The 24072-nt window shown below is 35.6% G+C and overlaps 1 protein-coding gene across 3 annotated transcripts; it reads right to left on the reverse strand.

The window, feature by feature from the left end:
• Window positions 1-410: 410 nt before the first annotated feature.
• Window positions 411-22496, reverse strand: hps5 (HPS5 biogenesis of lysosomal organelles complex 2 subunit 2). 3 transcript variants are annotated; one of them, XR_009269408.1, is made up of 25 exons: window positions 22340-22496; window positions 20450-20565; window positions 19264-19374; window positions 17834-17898; window positions 17556-17748; window positions 16769-16899; window positions 16287-16502; window positions 16096-16167; window positions 15859-15947; window positions 15142-15320; window positions 14834-14992; window positions 14601-14757; window positions 11826-11937; window positions 11277-11423; window positions 11098-11166; window positions 9581-10140; window positions 7880-8000; window positions 7622-7771; window positions 7363-7482; window positions 6836-6949; window positions 6647-6753; window positions 6157-6499; window positions 4234-4351; window positions 3044-3275; window positions 415-2483 (listed from the first exon to the last, which is right to left on the reverse strand). XR_009269408.1 is itself a non-coding variant. In XM_058767660.1 (23 exons), the coding sequence occupies exons 2-23, from the start codon at window positions 20552-20554 to the stop codon at window positions 4291-4293; spliced, it is 3381 nt and encodes a 1126-aa protein (XP_058623643.1). In that variant the 5' UTR covers window positions 20555-20565; window positions 22340-22368; the 3' UTR covers window positions 3736-4290. The 3 variants fall into 3 exon arrangements, 1 of the variants encoding a protein (XP_058623643.1); XR_009269407.1 differs by having other exon boundaries at window positions 411-3275; XM_058767660.1 differs by lacking the exons at window positions 415-2483; window positions 3044-3275 and having other exon boundaries at window positions 3736-4351; window positions 22340-22368.
• Between the last annotated feature and the right edge of the window lie 1576 nt (window positions 22497-24072).

Below are 24072 nucleotides of genomic sequence, written 5' to 3' on the forward strand. Positions count from 1 at the left end.
ATTGTTTAGCACAATGGTCAACCATTGTTGTTTTATTGTGCTTTATAAATAAAATGAACTGAACTGAATCTGATCCTACAGAGGTGTTAGCATACACACATTGAGATGATAAAGAAAACATGCTCGGACATAGCACCTTTTTCAGACGCATATAGAAATACGGTCTTGGTGGATTCTTTAATTCTATGTTTCAGTTTTCATACAATCAAAACAGTGATGTCTTAGCTATCAACATATCAACAGCTATGATACAGATCAAGCAGAACTGAACCGTTTAGGGGTTTGACATTAGACACGTGTTTGGATGTCTTCCATCCCCCAAAACAAAGAACTACCCTCAGACACGACACCTTTCTTTTATCCCCAACCTGGACGCAGAGGTGTAAAAGTACTCAAAAATTTGAAAGTACAGATACTTAGTGAAAATTTTACTCAATTAAAAGTACAAAAACATGCTTGAGTAAAAGTAAAAAAAAAAGTACAACTTTAAATTATACTCAAGTATTAGTAGAAGTACTTTATTTTCTGACAGACATTCAGAAGTTTGGTTAAAGGGAGAAAACGAAACAAATTGCAATGGCACAGGTCCAACACACATATCTACTGAAACAACAGCAATTAAAATACAGCACAGCTGGAAAAACTAAAATAAATACAGGGAAAGGGATTAAAAGGAAACTCCATCCTTTCCACCCTCATGCCATTCCTTATGACTTTCATTTATCAGATGAACACAAACTAAGAGTTTTAGAAAAAAAAAATCACGTGTATAGGACGTCCCAAAATGACACTTCAAAAACTACACAAAGTGAATATGACTAACTCATGCAGCTCCTGATAATGAAACAGTGTCTTAAGTGAAATTATAGGCATATGTAAGAAGGACACTAATATTTTAAACTTGACAGTCATGTTCACTTTGTGTGGTTTCTGAAGTGGTTCTGTCCCCTTGCATTATACAGACTAAAAATCTTTGCTTGTGTTCACCTTAAGAAAGAAAGTCATAAACATCTGGGACGACACGAGGGTCAGTAAATGATGAGAATTTTCATTTTTGGGTGAACTACCCCTTTGAAGAGCAAGATGTGATGCAGAGGCTAGAAACATTTTGCAGACAGAATACAATAATGTGTTAAATTAATGAGGAGAGTCATAGAATTAAAACATACAACATTAACATTTTGAAAGACCACTTTTTTGTGTTGTCTATTCAACGTCACGGTCTGACAGGATAATTAAACTTTTAATTGTTTATTTCGGGCATTTAGAGTTTTTTCTCAGCAAATATTGATAATTATTTGTGACTAATTAGATTAATTAATGAGCAAATCATGTAATTATTAAGATTTTTAAAAAAAAATCATTGACAGTCCTAATTCCTACTCAATTTGTCATATAATGACATATTATAAATTCAACTTATCCACCTGGTAAGAACATCACTAAACATGAATTACATTTAATTTAACAAACATTGTTTATTTAAACACTTTTGGAGATTTTTATTTAATTAAAACAAATATTCCCACAAAAATATGAATTGTTTTTAAATTCTCATCACTGATTTTATTTGCACTCAATCTTGTGCATTCAGCTAATATATTACACAGCTAACGGCGCTATCAAAACAGAACGAATAATGAATAAACATTTTTTGGGAAAACGCAACTTTGCTACCTCAACATGCTTCCTGAACTTTTGAAGCCAGACATTTACCTGATTAAAGTCATAACCGAAGTAGAAATGTGTGCTTGATGCGTGAAAACATTGATCAGGCTTCCGTTTGAGCTTCCGTTTACCATATTTAATGTGCATAAGATAAAATAAAAATGTAATGTACTTTTCAAGATGAAATAAAATTGTATGGAATAAAAAGTACTGTTTTTCTTCAGAAATGTAATCAAGTAAAAGTACAAGTAGTCAGTTTAAATTGTACTTGAATAAAGTACAAATCCCCCAAAATAATACTCAAGTAATCAAGTAAAATTACTCAAGTATTTTACACCTCTTGGTAGTCGTCCTGACAACCTTCCTTATTCAGAAGCGGATGTAGACAAGCCGGTAGGAACAAATTGGTGACTAGGCATTAACATATAACATACAAATCAAACAAACCTCTTAAGGTGTCAATACACACCCACTGCTCAGCCATTTATCCACAATCAGGAAGAACCCAACACCTCCAGGCTGACCGTTAGCTGCAGGCCAGGAAGGAACTCCATAAAAACATCATAAATCCATTAAATGTCAGATCTAACATCTGTTTTGATCTTTTGATTTACACACACTACTGTCATGGCAGTCAGGGTGACAGAGGAGTCATATAGCCATAAATCATTTGACATATTACAACCTGTCAAACAATGCTACAATAAATCATTAAAGTGACGTACAGTATTGGATATTACTACTAGTGCACGCGGCGTCTGTCAGCTCTCTGGCTCTGCGTAAAGCTTCCTGGATGAAACTAGATCCCAAATACACTGAAAAACACCATCAAATATTTCAATCAGTTGACAATAATGGAATTCAGATGTCTTACTGTGAACCTGTATGTAACTGACTGTTGTACTATATAGAAATCAAGAAGCTACAAATTTCTAAAGTTCTATTTTTTCCCTACGCAGAACAATACTAACTAGATCTATAAAGTATACTTCAGTACCATATATAAATATATGATGTTTTAAAATTAAAATGCCTTGATGGATTTGTTTCCTACAAACATGCAGTTTTTCATTTCTCAAGACATAAACTGATGGACTGGAGTCTTACTGTGGATTACTTTTGAATTATTGAGATGCTTTTATCAGCTGTTTGGACTCTCATTCTGACGGCACCCATTCACTGCAGAGCATCCATTGCTGAGCAAGAGATACAATGCTAAATATTTCCAAATCATTTCTGATAAAGAAACAAACTCATCTCAAGTGGCCTCAGAGTGAATACATTTTAAGCAAATTTTCCTTTTTAGGTGACCTTTAACATTTAGTGTCAGGAGATTATTGTCAATGTTTCCCGTAATCCGTCTTTTTCTGCCCACCTGCGGATGACACTTCTGCTGGCACAGGGACGATCTGATAGAAGACACACCTGGAAAAGAGGTCAGCGGAGCAACAGAGAAAAACACACAGTTCTGAAAGTCTGATAAGAGAAATTGGAAAGTGAGGAGAACTTCGGGGATTCCAGCTCGATGACTTTAAAAGGCTGTTGTTCTCACTCGGGACGAGTGTGGATAGCTTCACACGTCTGATGGGAGCACGTGCCTCACGGACCTACAGAGGAAACCAGTGTCAAGCCGGCACAAGATGTAAACGTGTTCGTGTAGCGCAGCACATCCATTTACAATTCAAATCTAGTGCCAGTGCAAAAATAATGAGCTTAATAAAACCCTCACAAATTCATTGCCAAGTAGTCTTTCCATGCATTCAAATTATGTTAGTTTGCATGAAGAGCGATGAAGAGAGATTCTCTCAGTCATGTGTTCAAAGGAACAACACTTTCGACGCGGTTATAAATGAACATGATACTCATATTTATTGTGCTTTTCATTAAGAGCAGTCTGTTAAACCAGCTGAGCCACATGGCATTAGTTACAAAAACTCTTTTAGTTCACAATTATTTATAGTTATCTCTGTTAAAAGAACACAGCCTTGTTTGACAAGGTATATATATATATATATATATATATATATATATATATATATATATATATATATATATATATATATATATATATATATATATATTTATATTTAAGGAATATACTCTTTATTCTACATAGTCCTAAAATCACATGAAAACACATTGGGCCTCATTAATAAACGAGTAAGTGTAGCTAGATGCATTCTTACATAAATTGTTGCATTCAATTCAATAGGATAATTTATGTGCAAATGGATTTATGAATGACTTAAAAAAGCCCTTTGTTAATACTGTGTCAGCACCTTATTAAATAGCTAAATAGGAGACAGGAGACAAAATACTGAAGAACAGTTTAGACCAAGTCATGTGATGCCCACGCAGTGCTTTCACCATTTACGGCACAATACAGTCATAGTGCTGGTGCGAAAAAACTATGAATTGGAATCTGCGTTAGATTGACTGGAATGCATCACAATTTGAAATCAGCTGATCTGCCACATTATCTTCAGCAAGGCAGCTGATCCCAGAGCAGCTGTTTTAAATAAACATGACCTAAACTACAGAAGGCGGGCTGTAGTGTGTCCATACTGAGAGCAGCGCTGGGTCCTGGAGGCATATGTGGAGATCATGTGGACATAAGAGGTCTTAAGCGTGCTGAGACCACAGAAACCGGTCACAGCGCTCCAACATGGTCTGAATCAGTGCTCTAAAACATCAGAGAGAAAACAGAAGAATGAATGCATGAGTACAGAAATTGTTAAACATTACCTACATTTAGAATGGAATACAAGTACACTGCGCAGTATATACTGTACCCTGCATACTATTTTCCAAAAATCAATGTCTACATTCAAAATATCATATAATTCATACTACTCCTACGATTTGTACTATATTATTATATGGAGGAGTAGTAGTGAGAAATAGTAAGGAGCAGTATGTTAGTTAGTATGCTATCCTGAATTCACCCAGTATGTTTGGATTGGAATATTAGCTTACTGCGCAGTATATACTGCCTACTATTTTCCATCTTAAAACAATATGTTTGTAATGGAATACTAGCGTGTTACTTGCTATACAATGTATACTGTGTACTATTTTCCAAAACAAACAATGTCTAAATTTAAAATAGCATAACACATTTATGTGGGAGAAAAAGTAAGTGTCTTACGCTAGTAAGCTATTCTGAATACAACCAATATGTTCAGAATGGAATATTAGCATATTGTGCATTATATAGTGTAGACTGACTACTAATTTTTAAACATGTCCATAATGGAGTACTACCATTCTACTTGCTATATACTGTACACACTATCTACTACTTTCCGCAAAATAATGTTTAAACTCAAAATAGCATACTACCATACTATGCTTACTATTTCTTCCGTATCTTTATAAATCAGAAATTGTAAGACTTGTATGCTAGTATGTTATTACGAATTCAACAAATGTTCAGAATGGAACACTAGCATTCTGGGCAGTAGATACTGTACACAGCATACTATTTTTTTTATGTAATACTAGCGTACTGGGCAGTTTATACTGTAGACTGCCTAATGTTTTACAAATTTGAAATGTCTGTAATGGAATACTATAATTCTGCTTGCTACATACAGTTCACTACCTACTATTTTCTAAAAAATAATGTCTAAATCTGAAATAGCATGCTATTATACCACTCATTCAGCCAATATGTTCGGGATGGACTACTATTTTTCAAAAACAATGTTTAAATTCAAAATAGCATTCTACTATACTACTCATACTACTATACTATTTATAATTTTATATGATAAAAATATTATGCAGTAATAATAGCATGCCATTCCAAATTCAGCTAATATGTTCGTAATGGAATACTACCATTCTGCCTGCCATTTAATATAAACTGCTTAGTATTTTCCAAAAACATTTAGATTGAAATAGAATATTAGCATACTGTGCAGTATATACTGTAGACTGCCAAGTAATTTTCAAAAACTTAGCATACTACTACACTTCTCTTTCTATTTCAGAAATGGTAAGAGTCATATGTTAGTATGCTAAATTAACTAATATGTTTGGAATAGAATATTAGCATGCTGTGCAGTATATATTTTTATTGTCCTGTTTCTTTAGAGAAAAGTATTATTTTTCCTATTTTTACCCAAAATAGGGTGTTGTGAGCATTACCGAGTAATGGAATACTACCATTCTGTCTGCTATTTAATATAAATTGCTTGGTATTTTCCAAAAACAATTAAGATTGAAATAGAATATTTTCATACTGTGCAGTATATACTGTAGACTGCAGAATGCAATTTTCAAAAAACTTAGCATACTACTATACTTCTCTATTTCAGAAATAGTAAGAGTCATCTATTAGTGCAGTATATATATATTTTTATTATATACCTATAGTATATACTTATTGTAGTATACACTTAAATTTTTAAAAACAGTAAGTTTGGCAATGAATACTAGTGTACTGCTTTCTGAAAAGCCCACTATTATTTTCTATGTTCTCACCTTTGCCGCTTCTCAGCCATACGAAGCAGATCGCAGACCAGCGTGGAGCGTGAACTGAGATCCACCTGTATCCCACGCTCCTGAAGGGCCGTCAGGGCCTGGTCCGGCCCGAAGACCCGCACCAGACGCAGGATGATGTTCTCCGGGCTGATGCAAATGCTCCAGTCAGTCGAACTGTCTGATAGGTCGGGAGAACTATCGCTTGTGCCGTTAGTGACATCTGAACAGGATCCATTGGGGCTGCTGGGCAGGGCTGAAGTGGGCGGGGCTTCATTGCTTGAAATGATTTGCTGGGAGAGCTGGAGAAGCAACACCCACTCATCCAGAGACTGAGGTACAATACCTGCAGAAAGACAAAGAGAGAGGTATTACAGACATAGAATAACTCCACAGTGTCTTTAAGTGTCAGTCAGACAACCAGGTTTTTGGTTAAAATAAACTAATTAAGTGACTTTGCATTGACAGTTTTGAGCATCTGTGTTTGTTGTACCATCATCCTCCTCTAGTAGTGTCATGTCGTCCAGTCTGCAGATGGCACTGAAAGCCTCGGGCCGCCGCTGCAGCTCTCTGCACAGGTACAGGTAACCCATCCAATACCTGAGAGACAAATAACACAGTCACAGTTTATACAACTACCCATTCTGATTGAATTCTATCCATATTCTAATTCTACACTCACCCATGAGTTCTGCACATCTCCAGCATCTTCTGTTTGGAGGCCAGATCAGCAGGCAGACGAATCAGCAGAAACAGTAGACGCCCATAACCCCAGCTGAAGAAATGAGAGTGCCACCTAAAGCATAGGCGACATTATATAAATAAATAAATAAATATATATATATATATATATATATATATATATATATATATTATTTAGATAAATTATTATATAAACAATTTATTTAAATGGTACAGAGTACACACAGTACATATACATATATTACACACACATACAGTATATATTTAGGAAATTTTTACATGCATATACATTTATATTCTTCTATATAAATATATTTAATATATAAACATACCTTATTTTTCTTAAATATACACATACATGTGATTGTATTTATATATACACATAATAAATATACACAGCACAAACATATATTATGTAAACAAAAACTTTTATTTTAGATGCGATTAATCGTTTGACAGCATGTTGCTTGCCGAGGAATCTAGTTGCGTATAAATTGTTTTGTGTACCTGGGCTGTCCGTCAGCAGTGAGTGTGTCATCCTTTTGTGGGGCATCATGGGATAGCGCCAGTTTCAGCCAATCCTGTCGCAGAGTTTCTGGCTGGAGAAGAGAGCCCAAGAAAGACAACCTGGCAGATGACAAAAATAGTTTATTTGATATTCAAAAACAAGAATACAACATCACAGGGTATGAATGGCTCATTTATAAGCTTTACAACTATGATAAACAAACATAATAAAACACTATATAATGAAACGCAGCCGTACCGCTGCTGCTCGGCTCGTGATTGGACCAGATTGTCCAGATAAGGCAGGAAGTGGCTGGGTAAAGCCATGACCATGACGTCAGAGGGGAGGATTGTGGGATAGAACTGCGGGTAGGCACGAACAGCCACCTCTCCGTGTTTATCATAGAGTCTGTAGAGAAAAAAAAGCATTACATTCAATATAAATGACATATTTAGGTCTGCAGGTGGCCATATTGACATTACATATAGATACTACGCACGTGTGAAGTAAACTCACCTGTACAGGTGTGAGAGTAACAGAGGTATGTTCCAGGGCTGAAGTTCTCTCAGACTGCGCAGAGACTTCAGCAGATCGCCCTTCTGAATCACCTCCACCACCTTACTGGCCTGAGTGAACTCTACAACACGCCGCAGAAGATTAGGAGAATCAATATCAACAGAACTGCAATAAATCAGCCCTGAATCTTGAAAAAAATTAAAAATCTGCTGATTTGCAAAAGAGGACTAAAATTAGCTAATTTGATGATGCTGAATTCAAAAATATCAATAATATATTTCTGTCACGTACAGTTTTTAAACATTTTACATATGTTTAATTGCAGCCCAAAATTAATAAGAAAAAAGTATTGGATTTAATTCAGCGAATATAATGCAGGGCTATGCAATGATTAATTTGGTACATTTAAGTCATGTTGGAAATATTGTATTAATGAGTTGAACCCGCATGAATGTTATCACAAAGTCATAAATACAAGTGCAAAACTGGATGTTAAAATTATAATTTTTTTCATTTAACAATAAATCCAGTTGCGTGAACAAAATATCATAGTACTGTACAATTATGATAGAATATCTAACGATTCAATTTACAGCACCTTCAGGAACTGAATAAAAACATAAAGCAAAAACACATCCGAAGCTAATTCTTTAGTTATCGATTTGTAGATTTAAAAAAAAAACCTGTTGATTTTTATGAAAAACTGACTCTGACTTACTTTAGTATCACTGAGATGCTATTATAGTTCTATGCTATTATCAGTTTTTATTTTAATTTTAATTACAGTTTTAGTCATTTTATTGTGTTTTTATAATTTTTATTGTTGTTGTTTTGTTTTTTTAAATACGCCTACACATATATATATACATATATATATACATACATATATATATATATATATATATATATATATATATATATACATATATATATATATATATATATATATATATATATATATATATATGTGACCCTGGAGCACAAAACCAGTCTTAAGTCGCTGGGGTATATTTGTAGCAATAGCCAAAAATACAGTCTATGGGTCAAAATTATCCATTTTTCTTTTATGCCAAAAATCATTAGGATATTAAGTAAAGATCATGTTCCATGAAGATATTTTGTAAATTTCTTACCATAAATATATCAAAACTTAATTTTTGATCAGTAATATGCATTGCTAGGAACTTCATTTGTACAACTTTAAAGGCAATTTTCTCAATATTTAGATTTTTTTGCACCCTCAGATTCCAGATTTTCAAATAGTTGTATTTCGGCCAAATATTGTCCGATCCTAACAAACCATACATCAACGGAAAGCTTATTTATTCTTATTGTAGCTTTCAGATAATGTATAAATCTCAATTTTGAAAAATTGACACTTAAGACTGGTTTTGTGGTCCAGGGTCACATATTATAGTTTATTAATCTTATTTTAGTTGTATTTTAGTACAAGTTAAATTAAAATGAGAAATGTTGCATTGACAACTAGCTGAAATAATTATGTGTATTTTATAATTAACTAAAAGTTATGTTTTTTTTTTTTTTAATTTTACTTTTTAGTTTCACTTTTAGTTTTAGTTAACTATAACAACCTGCTCCAACCAGAGTTGCAATTATGACTTGCCAACTCGTAAATACAAACTTCCCATTTAAATGCACCAATTATTACAGTTAATACACATTTATGTTAAAAAAACGTACCCAGCATGCCAGCAATATACGCCTTCATCACCTCGCGGTGCTCTCTGTACCGCAGCATACACATCTTCCTCACTCTCTCCTGGTCCAACAGGAAGAAGTACCTCCTCAGGAACACACACACGCTTTCGATGCCTCCTCTACCGGGACAGCCCATCTCCAGATAAAGACAGGCCAGCTGCGAGAGGTCAGCCTGGAGGTCAGGGGGCAGAGGTTTGGGGGAAAACAGCTGTATTAGTTCGACATGATTCGCCAGAGGTGGGAACAGTGCTCTGACTGGGGCGGTGGAACAAGGGGTGCTCTCTCCAAGGTCCTCTTCTTCAGTAAGGGTGGCAGATTCATCCAGGTTATCAGAGTAGATATCTGGCTGAACCACGACACAGCAGGACATTGATGAAACAAGCTCTTCCTCCTCCAGAGTCTTCTCCTCTTGAGTTGTTATTTCTGTATGTCTGGTGTGATCCTCCGGACCCAGGACCCTCTCCAGAACAGGAGCCCACTCTCGAAGTACATCACTTAGACAGACAGGGTCCAGTAAAACCATGGGGTCCTGGATCTGAGAGCTGCAGAGGAACAAATATCAAACTCTAATAACAGTCCAGTGCACAGGAAAAGCAACTACAGTGATTGGGTTGTAAACTAATTTCATACAGTGTGACTATGGCTATATTTCATCTAAAACAACTTGAAAGAACTTGGAAAATATTCATTGTCATTATTATACACATATTGTATGACTTAACATTAATTGAGAGACTAAATATAATTATACGTACTTTAAAAAACTCATTTGTCACACTGAAGGCTATTAAAATGAACAGCAAATGGCTAAACAGCTGTGAAAAACTTGTGCATATAAAATACATAATTTCTCTTTTGCATTAATGTATTTTAACCTAGAAACTTGAGGTTGAAAAATTGATTATTGATATGACTAAATTACAGTTCAAAAGTTTGGGGTTGGCAAGATTTTGAAATGTTTTATGCTCACCAATTCTGCATAGAGTACAAACAGTATATATTGTGAAATATTATCGCAATTCAAAAAAATGTTTTTCTCTTGTAATATATTGTAAAATGTCATTTATTTCTGTGATGCGAAGCTGAATTTATTAGCATCATTACTCAAGTCTTCAGTGTCACATGATGCTTCAGAAATCAGTCTAATATACTGATTTGCTGTTTAAGAAACATTTATTAATGCTATCTATGTTTAAAACAGTTTGTGCTGCTTCATATTTTTGTGGAAACCATGATAGATTCAATCAATGAACAAAGTTAAAAAGAACAGCATTCTTTTCTAACACTATAAAAGTCTTTGTCACTTTTAATCCAATTTTATGCATCTTTTCTGAATAAAAACTATTAATTTATCTCTCTCTCTCTCTCTCAAAAAAAAAAAAAACCCAGCTTTTGACCAAAATTTCCATATAATTTTATGATTTTCTAATTAATGTATCACATGCAAACATTCAATAGCTTATAATTCAACTTGACTGAACATCTTCCTCTAAACTCACATGGCTTTCTTTGTGGCGGCCCTCAGCTCCTGCAGCTCAGACTCCGAGCTGGACTGCTCAGCGTTCAATCTTACAGAGAGACAATCAAAAACCACAATAAAAACAAGGTCAATATACAAAACACCAATAGCCGCAGTCAGAAAACCACAATAGGGATTCAGAAGGTCAAACAGACTCACTCATGCTCAACTTCTTCTGGAAGAGGGGTCACTGTAGCCGTGACCTCCCCTTGAACCCCTTCCCTGAGGTCAGGCCGAGGCCACAGGTCTGCGTTCATCTGAAGCGTGTTGATCTTCTCGGTGGTCTTTTTCACAAAGCTCGAGACACTGACGTACACACATTCACAGACACAAAAAACTGAGATAGTCATCAACATCAGCAATGATTGCCCGAAATATAAGGAAATAAAATGCTGCTGATTTTGCATAAAGAAAACAAAGAGCAGAAACAACGTGTAACCTTACCAATCACAGGCATCAGCATAAAATGAGACAATGAGACAAAGCAGTATGTGACACTACGACAAAACAGGAAGTTGCAGTTTTAAAAATAACCTGGTATCAGCAGCTGCATTTTAATGAGTATTAATACAAGTTTGACTCTTCAGTGGAATTTTACTTCCTTTTGATCCAGCCAATCAGAGCAAAGCAGACCGGGTCTGGTGTGAAATTTAAGAGGAAGTGAAATTATTACAGGGGACAGCTGTGTAAGTGTGTGTGTGTGTGTACCTGTCTCGAACAGCCTGCAGGGCGACTCGTGGGGGTTTTGAGCGGAAAGGCAGCGGCAGAAACTGCAAGCTGATGTCTGACCTGTCGCCCTCTCCACGCACAGACTGAGAGTCTTCAGGACAGCAAAAGGAGGAGATGAAATAATAGAGAGATGATTGGAAAGACAGAGAGAATAAAGTCAGAAGATGTGTGATAACTAAGCAAAAGCACAGAATAAAGCAGATAATAATGATCAGAAAAAAAGAAGAATCTTAAAACGTTGAAAACACCAGATAAATGATTAAACTACTGCTCATTGATGTTTTTAGTGTATTTTATTGCACAATATTTGACATACAACACACTGACATACAATTACTACTATAAAACTATACAATTATTTTTTTTTAAATTCACAATATTAAAAATTCTAAACTATATTTTTTGTCATAACCAGCTGCAAACTGCATTATTTGTTTGGTTTTTATTTTGGTCGACAGCTCTGCAAGCAGTGAAATCTCATTTATCAGCATACTGAACATTCAAATTGTTTATTAATTATCAGTTACGTTCTGATTGGTGGTGAGCTTGTTGCATTGTGCAGAATTTTTGCTTTCGGCATGAATGTGAGAATTAAAACTGGAATTAAACATAATTTGCTACCTTAATACACATCCCTGGTCTTATTGTCCACGATTCATCTGTTGTGTGTTATATGCCTATAAAATGGCTCTCTCATTTACTAATCCTTCATTTTTTCACGTAAATAAAATTAAGTCCCTGTTTACATTTGTTTTCCTTGTTTAATATCCTCATTCACTCCGAAATATGTCAAATTAGTAAAATGGGTCACTACAGTATCTGTGTAGCGTTATGTGCTAAATATTTTTGTGTGTTGAAGAAAATCTCTGTTTTTGCCATGAGATAAAAATAAAAAAAAAGGAGTAAGTAATTGCAACTTTTGATCTCACAATTAACCCTTCACTGGGAGTTTGACTGACAGGTGAGCTGACCAACCAATTTGTCTGACAAACAAACCAGACGGGAGAGTAGATTAACATTGGTGGACTTGAACTTGAAAAATGGTGTGTATTTTTATCCGTATAAATTGAAGCATCTTGTTTTTTCGGGGGTTCTGCTTAGGCAGTGTAAATCTCGGTTTGGTCCCATTGTACCCCACCTCCTCTCCACATGGAGGGATGTTGAAAGACATTCACAACTAGTTACAATATGGCACAGGCAATCGCCTATTTTCCACAATAATAACATTTTGTCAGGCAGTACTCCATTTCATTGTCCGCAATGCACTCATAATGGACACATTCTGGGAGATATCTATGATGATAGTGGTTTAAAATCCTTCCAGAATCTCAAAACTCAATATAATCTGCCAGGCACCTCCTTCTTTATGTATTTGCGCATTAGATCGGCCCTATACGGGCGTATGGGGTGCCTGGGAACTCTCAGCATATCTCTTTCTTCTTCAGCATTCAAACCTTTATCTATTACAACTGTTTGGGCTAAGGATCTTTATGAGGATGTGCAAGTTTTATTTTCGGATCAGGTATGTTTAAATTGTCTTCTAAAAACCCTAATCACCAAATGATTCATTGGAAATTGCTGCATAGGGTTTCATTGACTCCAATGAAACGTTTTTATATGAATCTGTCATCTTCTAAGTGTAACTCCCAAGGAGTTTTAGGCACATTTTTTTTTGGTAGTGCCCCTCTCTCTCACCTTTTTGGACTCAGCTCTCACAGGATCTATCATATTTGTTGGGTACTGAGATATGTCTAACTTCGCGCCATTTTTTCCATGAATAACTTCACCTTGTCCGTCCAACAAAGATGTTTACTGTTAGCTGCTCTCACAGCAGCAAAAACAATGAACAAATGAACCTGGACGGTGTATTTGTTGGACATTATCTCGATGGAACTCTCAACTTCTCGTATACATGGAACTAATGTAGAAACTGTAAATTTATGGCAATCAGCTTTTAATGCTGTGTCATCTTTTCTAAAATCTTTGTAAAAATTTATTTATTTTAATTAATTAATTTTTTTAAGTCTACCAGGGGGTGGGTTGCTTTTTGTTTTTTACTACTGTTTCCAGAAGAAAATTAAATAAAAAGTTAACAAAAAAAAAAAAGGTGTGTATTGATGTCTTTCCATGGTAGAAACAAGATATCTTCTGATGTTCATTCATGTTTATTTCATGCTATAACCAGTAAAGAGGAAGAGATGATCGGTTCACGTGCCGTTTGAACTGAGCCGCTACAGCGATTTGTCGTGGCATATTAAAGAACCACAAAACATTATTTATTGTCTGAAGTTCTTAAAAAAAGAACAAAATTTGAAAGCCGAGACCTTGTTTCATACCAAAAGTAACCTGTCGGCATGTTGTCAGTTTGCTCTTTGCTCCGCAATATATTTTCACTGAGTGAGAGCGGCATGGCTTGTCGAACATAACAACAGTAACTCTTTGCAAAGGGTCAATTATGAGTTTGCAAATGAACAATTCTGAAAAAAAGTCAGAATTGCAAGTTTATATATTGCAATTTTGAGTTTCAATCTTGCAATTCTGAGAAAAACTGTGAGATAAACAGCTGCAATTGCCTGTTTTTATTTAAATTTTTTATCCCATGGCATAAACAAGCTTTCATACTTTCTGATCAATAATGAAATGTGAGTGGAGTACTTCCTGCATCAGGACAAATAATTCCCACTGAGAGAGCCGTAATCTGCTAACTCGCTTTTAGGCCCGAAATCGATCTTTTGTTTTCTCTCTCAGTCTCACCATTCTCCACCTGCTCCTCCTCAGTGAAACCGAACTCCTTCAGCCGCTCCTCCTCAAGCATCGATTGGTTGGCGAGGGAGTTGGCGTCATCGTCTGATTGGCTGCCTCTTCGGCTGATGACGCGGTAGATGCCGCAGTCCAGAACGTTGAAGCTCTCCTGCGCACAACAGAAAGAGTCATTTTCATTTCAAAAACGTGCATCTTTACATATGCCTGTGTGTTTTTGGACTCACGTGTGAGGAAATACTGCTCCTGCGGCTGCTGCAGGCGGAGTCCAGTGGCTCCAGTTTGCTGATCACTTCCTCCAGCTGACCAATCAGCTGCTGCTGGGAGGCGGAGTTTAGCTGAGCCTTAAGTTGCTCTAACCGATCAATGGGGAGGGACTTCCTGGCCTAAGGAGGAAAAACAAAAGAGTCAGACTTTATTCGGAATGGAGCACTAATGTAATATTGAATGCATACTGCACAGCACATACTGCCTCCTTTTAAAATAGTATGCGAAACAGTATGCATACTAAATGTGTTCGTGCTTGTATGTGTACCCTGGATGTAATAATGACATGCTGAAACATGCAACAGACGGTGGTGGCGAGCATCCAGTTCTCCCTCTTCATCAGACGCTCCACACATCGCTCAGGTGACATCAGGGACAGGTGAGACAAACGTCCATCACCATACAGACAAAATAGCTCATTACGGAAAACTGAAATCTCCACTACATCTATTGAGAGAAGACGACAGATACAGATCCAAAAGCTATAAATCAGGTCATACAATAAAAAACATCATAAGTTTTTTTTTTTAAATAAACTTTATAAAAAATAATAAATGTTACTGTTTTTAAACATATATTTAAAATATATTCATATGTTTTAAGTTAATTATGTTTATTTTTATATTATTATTACATTATTATGAAATTATACTAATTTTATATTCAATATTTTTAGGAAGGCAGATAAAGATCCATAAAGAGCTGTAATATCATATAATACATATTTTTAAATATGTAAAATGTATTTTAATTTTACAAAGTTATTTTTATACTTTATATATAGATAAAATATTAAAATAGCTTTATATAAAATATTATACATTTTAAATAGCTATTAAATACATATGTTAAAACATTAAGACATTTATATATATATATATATATAAATGTATTATTGTTTTAAATATGTATTTAATATCTATCTAATTTTTTGAGTAAATATATTTTGTTAAAACCTCATATAGGTTAAACAATGACCTCTCACCTTTGACCTCTGTCCATAGCAGAACCTGACCGCTGTGAGGGGTGAAGATGTAGATGGCCGAATCCGTCCAGGTGAGCAGGTTTTGATCACTAAGAAACACACACACAATTCACAAGTTAAATATTAACCCAAAAACCTTTCTAACCCGAGACGTTATCATCATAGTCATAATAGCAGGTATGAAATATTGTGTCTTTGCTAAAGGTCTTGTGTTATTATAGTATAGGGAGTGGTTACCCAAACTGGAGGAGTCTTGGGAAAGCCAGAGACTGTGGACTCGTCTGTGCAGGGTTGAAATGTGGCTCATTCCTGAAAACAAAAATACACAACAAATATATAGAGAGAAAAGTATGGAGATACAAAACTAAGAGGCAGAACAACAAACACTAATGAGGTCACAAGTTAGTGTTAAACACACAAACACTCACTTGTAAGAGACGAGGGGCAGCGGTGGGCAGGCCAGCAGCTGTTTAAACTGGTGTGTGCTCAGGACCTCTCCACTGAAACTGGCCTCCCATATGCGGGAGCCGGGCCGGGCGCAGTACAACAGCGCCTGACCCCGCTGACCCGCCGGACCCTGCAGGAGAAAACATGCCCCAAACTCTCCATCTCGCTCTTTGTTACCCACACGCCAGAACTTCTCCCTGAGAGTGGAACAGAGTGGATTTTCATTTAGTTTTCTTACGATTAATATGCATTTTAATCTACGTTATGGTCTGAGAACATTGGAGATAATGTGATAGCAATGTCTGACATAATATTTTAATCAAATAAAGAGCCTAATTCAAATGAAATGGTACATTTGGATTTAAAATGTCTCTAGTGAGTACTTTTCCTTTATTTAACTAATTGTTGGTATAGTTGTGGGACATCCCATGTCTCCTGCAAACACACACACACACACACACACCTCTCTGTGTCACACAGGTAGCAGCGGCTGAGAGACGAGACCACCAGGTGTCCGTCCGAGTAGCCCAGCTGAACGACACGTGAATCCACTGTGGTGATGGTCTGAATTGGGAAGATCACAAACGCAGAGCCCTGTTTGGACGCCAAACCACAACAAACACAGACAGAAACACACAAGCATAGATTAAAATCACTGGTTATCATTTAAATAAAATGCATTAAACTGTTCAAAACTTTGAGGTCAGTAAGATTTTAATTTTTTTTTAAAGAAATGAATGTTTTTATTCAGCAAAGATGCATTAAATTGATCAAATGCAACAGTAAAGACATTCATAATGTTACAAAAGATCTCTATTTTGAATAAATGCTCTTCTTTTGAACTTTCCATTCAAAGAATCCTGAAAAAAAAATGTATTGCGGTTTCCACATAAAATATGAAGAAGAACAACCGTTTCAAACACTGATAATAATCAGAAATGTTTCTTGAGCAGTGAATCAGCATCTTAGAATGATTTCTGAAGGATCACGTGACACTGAAGACTGGAGGAATGATGCTGAAAATTCAGCTTTGCATCACAGGAATAAATTACATTTTAAAATTTATGCAAATACAAAACAGTTATTTTGAATTGTAATAACATTTCACAATATTACTATTTTTACTGTATTTTTGATCAAATAAATGCAGCCTTGATGAGCAGAAGAGACTTCTTTCTTACAGACCCCAAACTTTGAACAGTAGTGTATGGCCAGACTGACATGCACAAAACTTTTAAGTTTTCTTATACCTTCCCGAGTTTAGATGACCCAGCCCGGATGCAGGACACTTTCCCTCCCACATCTCCGGCAAACACTCGGAGGGCTGCGGTGTCCCAGCACAGAGATGTTACCGTCTGTCCGCGGTGCTCCCAGGACACAGCGGCGCGCTCAGGACGGCCACGCCGCTCTAAATGCAGCTCCCACACCACCACCAAACCCTGACTGAGGGACACACACATCAAAAGAGTCCAGACTGGCAACCAAAAACACCAGGAGCGCATATAAACATGAATATGATTATGAATACCTCGTTGCTACAGCGATAAAGTCTTCATCATGGGGGCAGCATGAGACCTGCGTGACTGAGCCTTCCTAAAAATAAAAAAAAGCAGAACTAGAAAATTATTTTTTGTTATGGCTGTTATTATTAATCTCTACCATTTTTTCAAGAGCATCCGAAGACAATAAAGTTTCCCTATTTTCACTGTTGCCTGTGCACACACTTTCTAGCTTGTAAAAACATGTTTCATGGGTCAGAGCGGAGAATGATGCAGTCTGAGCCCGGACGCAAGTGTAAGTTGATGCCTTAGCACTATCCTGTGTGCTGGTGTGATCAATAACTATTTATAAACACAGGAAAAAGCAAATACGTCATGCATATACTGTTGCAGATTGCACAAAGTGTAAACACAAATTAGGGCTGCATGAAAAAATAAGAATAAAAATAAATAAATAACATTAATAATAAGGTAACACTTTAATTTACGGTGTCCTTGTTACACGTTACATGTATTTACTGTTATAATAACAATAAATTATGCATAGTTACATGCATGTAACCCTAATCCTAACCATACAGTAAGTACATGTAGTTAATTAATATTACTCAGTACTCAAATGTATAAATAAATGTATTATTTTGAATAAATGCTCTTCTTTTGAACTTTCCATTCAAAGAATCCTCAAGAAAATTTATCGCAGTTTCCACATAAAATATGAAGAACAACAACCGTTTCAAACACTGATAATAATAAGAAATGTTTCTTGAGCAGCAAATCAGACTATTAGAATGATTTCTGAAGAATCACGTGACACTGAAGACTGGAGTAATGATGTTTAAATGTACTCATTACTTAAATGTATAATTACACTGTAACAAGGACACCGTAAAATAAAGTGTAAACAATAATAATGTTTATTATTATTAAATAAAAACAATTAAAAATCAAATAATAAGAAGAAGAATATTTCACTGTAAAAAAAAAAAAAAGAATATTTACGAATAATGCAACAATAACAATTTTGTTTCACATTACAACTACAATACTAATATTTATATTTAATTTCTTTATTTTCCAACTTTAAACCATTAAACTTTTATTTTGATGGAAAACTTTTCTTTTTTTTTGTTTTGAGTTTGTGTGGAGCAGCATTTACTGTGAACCAAGCCCCTATGAGATGCTGAAAACCCTGGATCATGAGCTGCTCACGTGTAAATGAACACACTGTTCACTCATATATTTATTTAATTAAATCGCAGCCTTTGCAATTTGATAATCACACTAAGTCATATTGCAGTTCCTGGTTTTACTTTGATTAATCATGCAGCACTAATGCAAATACAATGATATCTAGTTGATAACGCTGGACAACAGTATTTCGACACTAGTTCTGTGCAACAACTCAATCACTAACTGTGTTAAAGGGGAACTTGTGAAATTATTTAGTTGTGTGTACTTTATGTGTGAGAATGAGTTTCTGCTTCCAGCCGTCTCTCTGAATGAGATGAAGCCCTCCGGCAGACGTGCCCAGAGCCAACCACTTCCTGGACACGGAGACACATGTGCACTGTGAGATACACAAACAGAGATAGAAGGATATTAGAGAGAAACTCACAAAATATGCCAAGAACAAGAAAAAAAAGAACATAAATAATATAAATATTAATATAAAATAAAAATAATTCTGCTTAAAGAGAGCGGCTATGAAGATAATTTTCATGACAATTAAAATTTGTCTTTAATGTAATGCAACAAAAATTTCTAATTACTGAAATGCAAATAAAATTAATTATATGTACAATTTCAATTAGTATTCTTATATCAGTTATAACATTTTATATATTAAATTGATACATTTTTGTTGTACCACTTTTATGTTGAATTAAAAAAAATACTTAATTTCTTTAAAAGGATCATTTTATTATCATTATATTTCAGTAATTTAAGCTAATACTGCAATGTTGCAATGCAAAAAAATGGTAATGGTAATTTTCTTTATGCTAAACATATTTTGAGATTTTTTTCCTTTTGGTTTTGGGCAGAAAGATGACCCGAACAGGTTGTAACATTCATCAACTTACTCTCCATAATTAAAGTGCCCCTTTTATGGATTTTTGAAAATGAGCTTTCATGCAGTGTGTAACACAGCTCTGTGAATGAAAACATCCTGCAAAGTTTTAAATCTGAAAGCGCACCGTGTATAAAGTTATTGTCTCTCAAAAGAAAGAGTCGACTCTGAATCATTGAAACGAGTTTTTAAAAACGAATCCCAAGTCGGCATATGAACCAGAAGTCTCGAACATTCACAGAAAACGGCTTACTTCCGCGTTGAAGAATAAGGTGGATAAGACAATGAAAGTGTTTTCTGACCTTGCATGCATGTCAACCTGTTGTTGGGGACTCCCAAAACCAAAATATGAACCTTTCATTACACATAATAGGGGCACTTTAAAATAATTCTTATTGCAGAAAATCAAATAAACAGAACAGAAACTAAAACATGTTTTATGACGCTTGCTGAAAAGTAAACAGCACCAACCACGATTCAGGTCAGTTTGAATATCAGATGCCATATAAGCCGTTAAAATCAAAACTTTGACTGTTTCACTATAGTCAGTTCAGTAGGTAAATGTGTGATTTACTTTGATTCGTCCCGAGTCCAGTCGCAGGGCGGAAAGGAGGGGGTCCAGACAGTCAAACTCTGCCAGGACATGCGTGCAGGACTCCACAGGAACCACAGGAATCATCCTGCAACAGTCTGAGAGGAAACAAGAGTACTGAGGGTTTTTTTAGTGGGAATCATTAGTGCATGCAGCATGTTTGTCAAACCAAAAAGCATTTAGGTGTATCATAAATACATTCCTAACAGCAGCTTTAGGCAAAATACACATACATGGCATACTTGGACAAGCAACCAATCAAAAAAAAAATATATATATATATATGCTAACATTCAGTAAATTGTAACGAGGTACACAAACACTCAAGTAGCCTAATTATTCAAGTGCCCAATCAGCAACACCTCTGGTCATCATGCGCCAAATTGTGCCCCGAGACAACAAAACCAGTCATAAGGGTCAATTTTCTGAAATTGAGATACAACTATTTGAAAATCTGGAATCTGAGGGTGCAAAAAAATCTAAATATTGAGAAAATCGCTTTTAAAGTTGTCCAAATGAAGTTCTTAGCAATGCATATTACTAATCAAAAATGAAGTTTTGATATATTTACGGTAGGAAATTTACAAAATATCTTTATGGAACATGATCTTTACTTAATGTCCTAATGATTTTTGGCATAAAAATCGATAATTTTGACCCATACAGTGTATGTTTGACTATTGCTACAAATATACCACAGCGACTTAAGACTGGTTTTGTGGTCCAGGGTCACAATTTACACTGCAAAGGTGGCACAGAAGCGCTTCTGAAGAGGCATTTAGGTGTCTTTACACAGACTGTTTACTGCTGCTTAGAGGAGGCATATATGCATTTATCTTTATACAGTACTTTTTAAGGGCTGAGATATTAAGGGCTGAGGTGGGTCTGAGCCGGCATAATTTAGTCGGGCTTTTATGCTATATTGCATCTTTACACTGTATTCTGAGCAGGCACAAAGCAACCTTAACTTGGCTATGCGACATGCCTACAGGCGCATTCTGAGGCTGATGATTCCCAAAAATACGCCCTCAGTAGGCAGCACAGTGAGCTCACTAGGTTTTGAGACACAGCCCTACTCAGTGTCATATGATTCCAGGGAAATCCAATTGAAAAAGCATGACTACCACTTTCCTCCTCTGTTTGTTTTAGTGATTTTCTGCCACTATTCCACACTAAATGACAATATATATATATATATATATGCAACTGCATTGTTGTATCAACTACATAATATAAAACAATGCCTAAATTAACCAGATACACAACAAAAACCCAGTTGCAGAGTGACATATAATCTATTTGGGAACTTTTATTTTCTTTACTTGTTTTTTTACACATTTGACAGTAAGCAGAAAAGAAAACACGCTTACTAGCTCATGCATATACACACATTTTACCACTTCCCCTTCGTCTGAAACACATGTTTACAAGAATTCAGTTTGTAAAATACTTTATTAAAGTAAAAGTTACAAATCAAAGCGACGCGTTAGCCGATTAGCATGACTGTCACTCACGAGATCTGAACTTAAAACTCGCCAAAAACCGCATAAAACATCGAACAAAGTTGTTTTTGTTTAAGTTTGTTAATCACGTCGTGTCTTTAAAACAGTTTAATAAATGTGAAAGCTGATCCTGAGCTGGAAGCCCGGGTACTTTCACAACCAACAACGTTTTAGTTTCTATTTCACCTTCTAATGAGTAAATCCTTAACGTTATGTCATGTACACGATTAAGGCAACATAAAAATAACTTTTAAACGTTGTTTACTTTGCAACTAATAAAAGTTTTACTTATTTGAGGTGGTAAATGTGTCACCTCAAGCATTTCTATACAGTATCTGACATCAATTAAACCGTATAAAAATGCGTTTACCTCCTCCTGAGCTCCAGGCGCATTTAAATCTGCGAAATTTCCAGAAATGTAGTAAAAAACCCAATCACATAGTGTTTAAAGTGAAGATCCGTGTGTGTTTGTGCCGCTGTAATTCCTGCAGCGTGTTTGACAGCTGACTGAAAAACTGACCGGCGCTACTTCTTCATTAGGCTCCACTCACTGTGAAGCGCAGTGATTCACACTAAGCGCGGGGAACTATTTCTGGCGCCTTTGGACAATACTTGCAATCAAGCACTTGGGAAACTTTATATATTAAATATATTATCAAAGTAAATAAATCTTCTAATCATGCATTAAATGTTCAAGTTTTACTTAAAAACATCTGCTTTACAAACAAATAACTGTCACAGACGCGTAGGAGTTCTAGCAGTAGATTGGGGTCCACTGGTCCGTTAAAAGCTCTTGCTGGTATTGATTGATATTCGAGACGCCCTCTCAAGAATGAAGCCTGTTCCATCAGCAAGCAAAGATAGCAAAGACCAGTGGTGTAGTGGTGCCTAGAGAAGCGGGTATACTCTTAATTCATGCCCCAATTTTTTATTTTTTTTAAACGGCCCTGCAAAGGATGAACGACCTGTGTCATAAACAGTGACATGTAAAACTAGTCTTGCAATTTTAGTTCACTCCAAAATGGGCCAGTAATATTTGCACACTGTCACTTAACTTCTGCTGCTTGAGTAAGGATCATTATAAAAATAATATTATCCACAGAGGAGGTGCAGATTTTGCAATAAATAATTAACTGCAGCAACTGACATTTTGTCAGAACCTCTAGTAAATTGCATGTTATTTTGTTTAGTTGTCTGTTCAGAATTGTGGGAGAATTGTGATCTCTATTTGAAACAAACAATTTTTTTGATTTTGACAGAAGTGAGGGGACAGAAATGTCTAATATAATAACTTTTTGTATAATTGACAGGTTTTATAACGATCATTATTATTATTATTATTATTATTAATTATTAGGCTACCTCTTGCTTTTAATTGGCTGAGAAATCAAATACACAGCTGGACAATAAGCAATAATTTATAATATTTTTCCTGTATTTTCCTAATGACAATTTTATGATTTGTTTAGCCTATATACTACATTTCCCCCCATTTTTATCACAGAATAAGGCAGAATATATTTTATAGCCTAGTATCTATTGGCAAGTGTAATAAATGCTATCAATTAGCCTACTTAGCACTGCATTATTCAGAATCAGATGCTTTTTTATTACCTGGAGATTGAAAAACACACATAAACCATACTGTCGCAATCATGTGTTTACTGTCTTCATGTTTCTATTTATTCAGCTTAGCCACAGTAGACATAGATTTGGCTACAGCGATAGCTGGATTCTTGCACGTCGTGACTCGTGAGTTACTTCTATGAGGCCGTTTTGGACTTTCTGCGCGAGAGCGCCATCCTATAAATGAAACATACACTGCATGAGAGTGTTTACGTCTTTACTGGATGTTTTTAGAGAATATTTGCATTTATTCACATGCGATTGGATTAGTTACTCATATGCTGGACTGTCATGATTTGGCTAGTGCAGGACACTACTGAATGATGCGCATCAGAGGGGATTTAGAAGTAGGTATACGGAATGCCGACTGATAAAGAAGTGGGTATACGCCGTATACCTGCGTATACCCTCCACTACACCACTGGCAAAGACCCTACCCTCAAACACCTTACAACCTTGAAGTTAATGTGTTTAAGC

This window comes from Onychostoma macrolepis, chromosome 25, assembly GCF_012432095.1.
Source record: "Onychostoma macrolepis isolate SWU-2019 chromosome 25, ASM1243209v1, whole genome shotgun sequence".
NCBI classification, from domain to species: domain Eukaryota; kingdom Metazoa; phylum Chordata; class Actinopteri; order Cypriniformes; family Cyprinidae; genus Onychostoma; species Onychostoma macrolepis.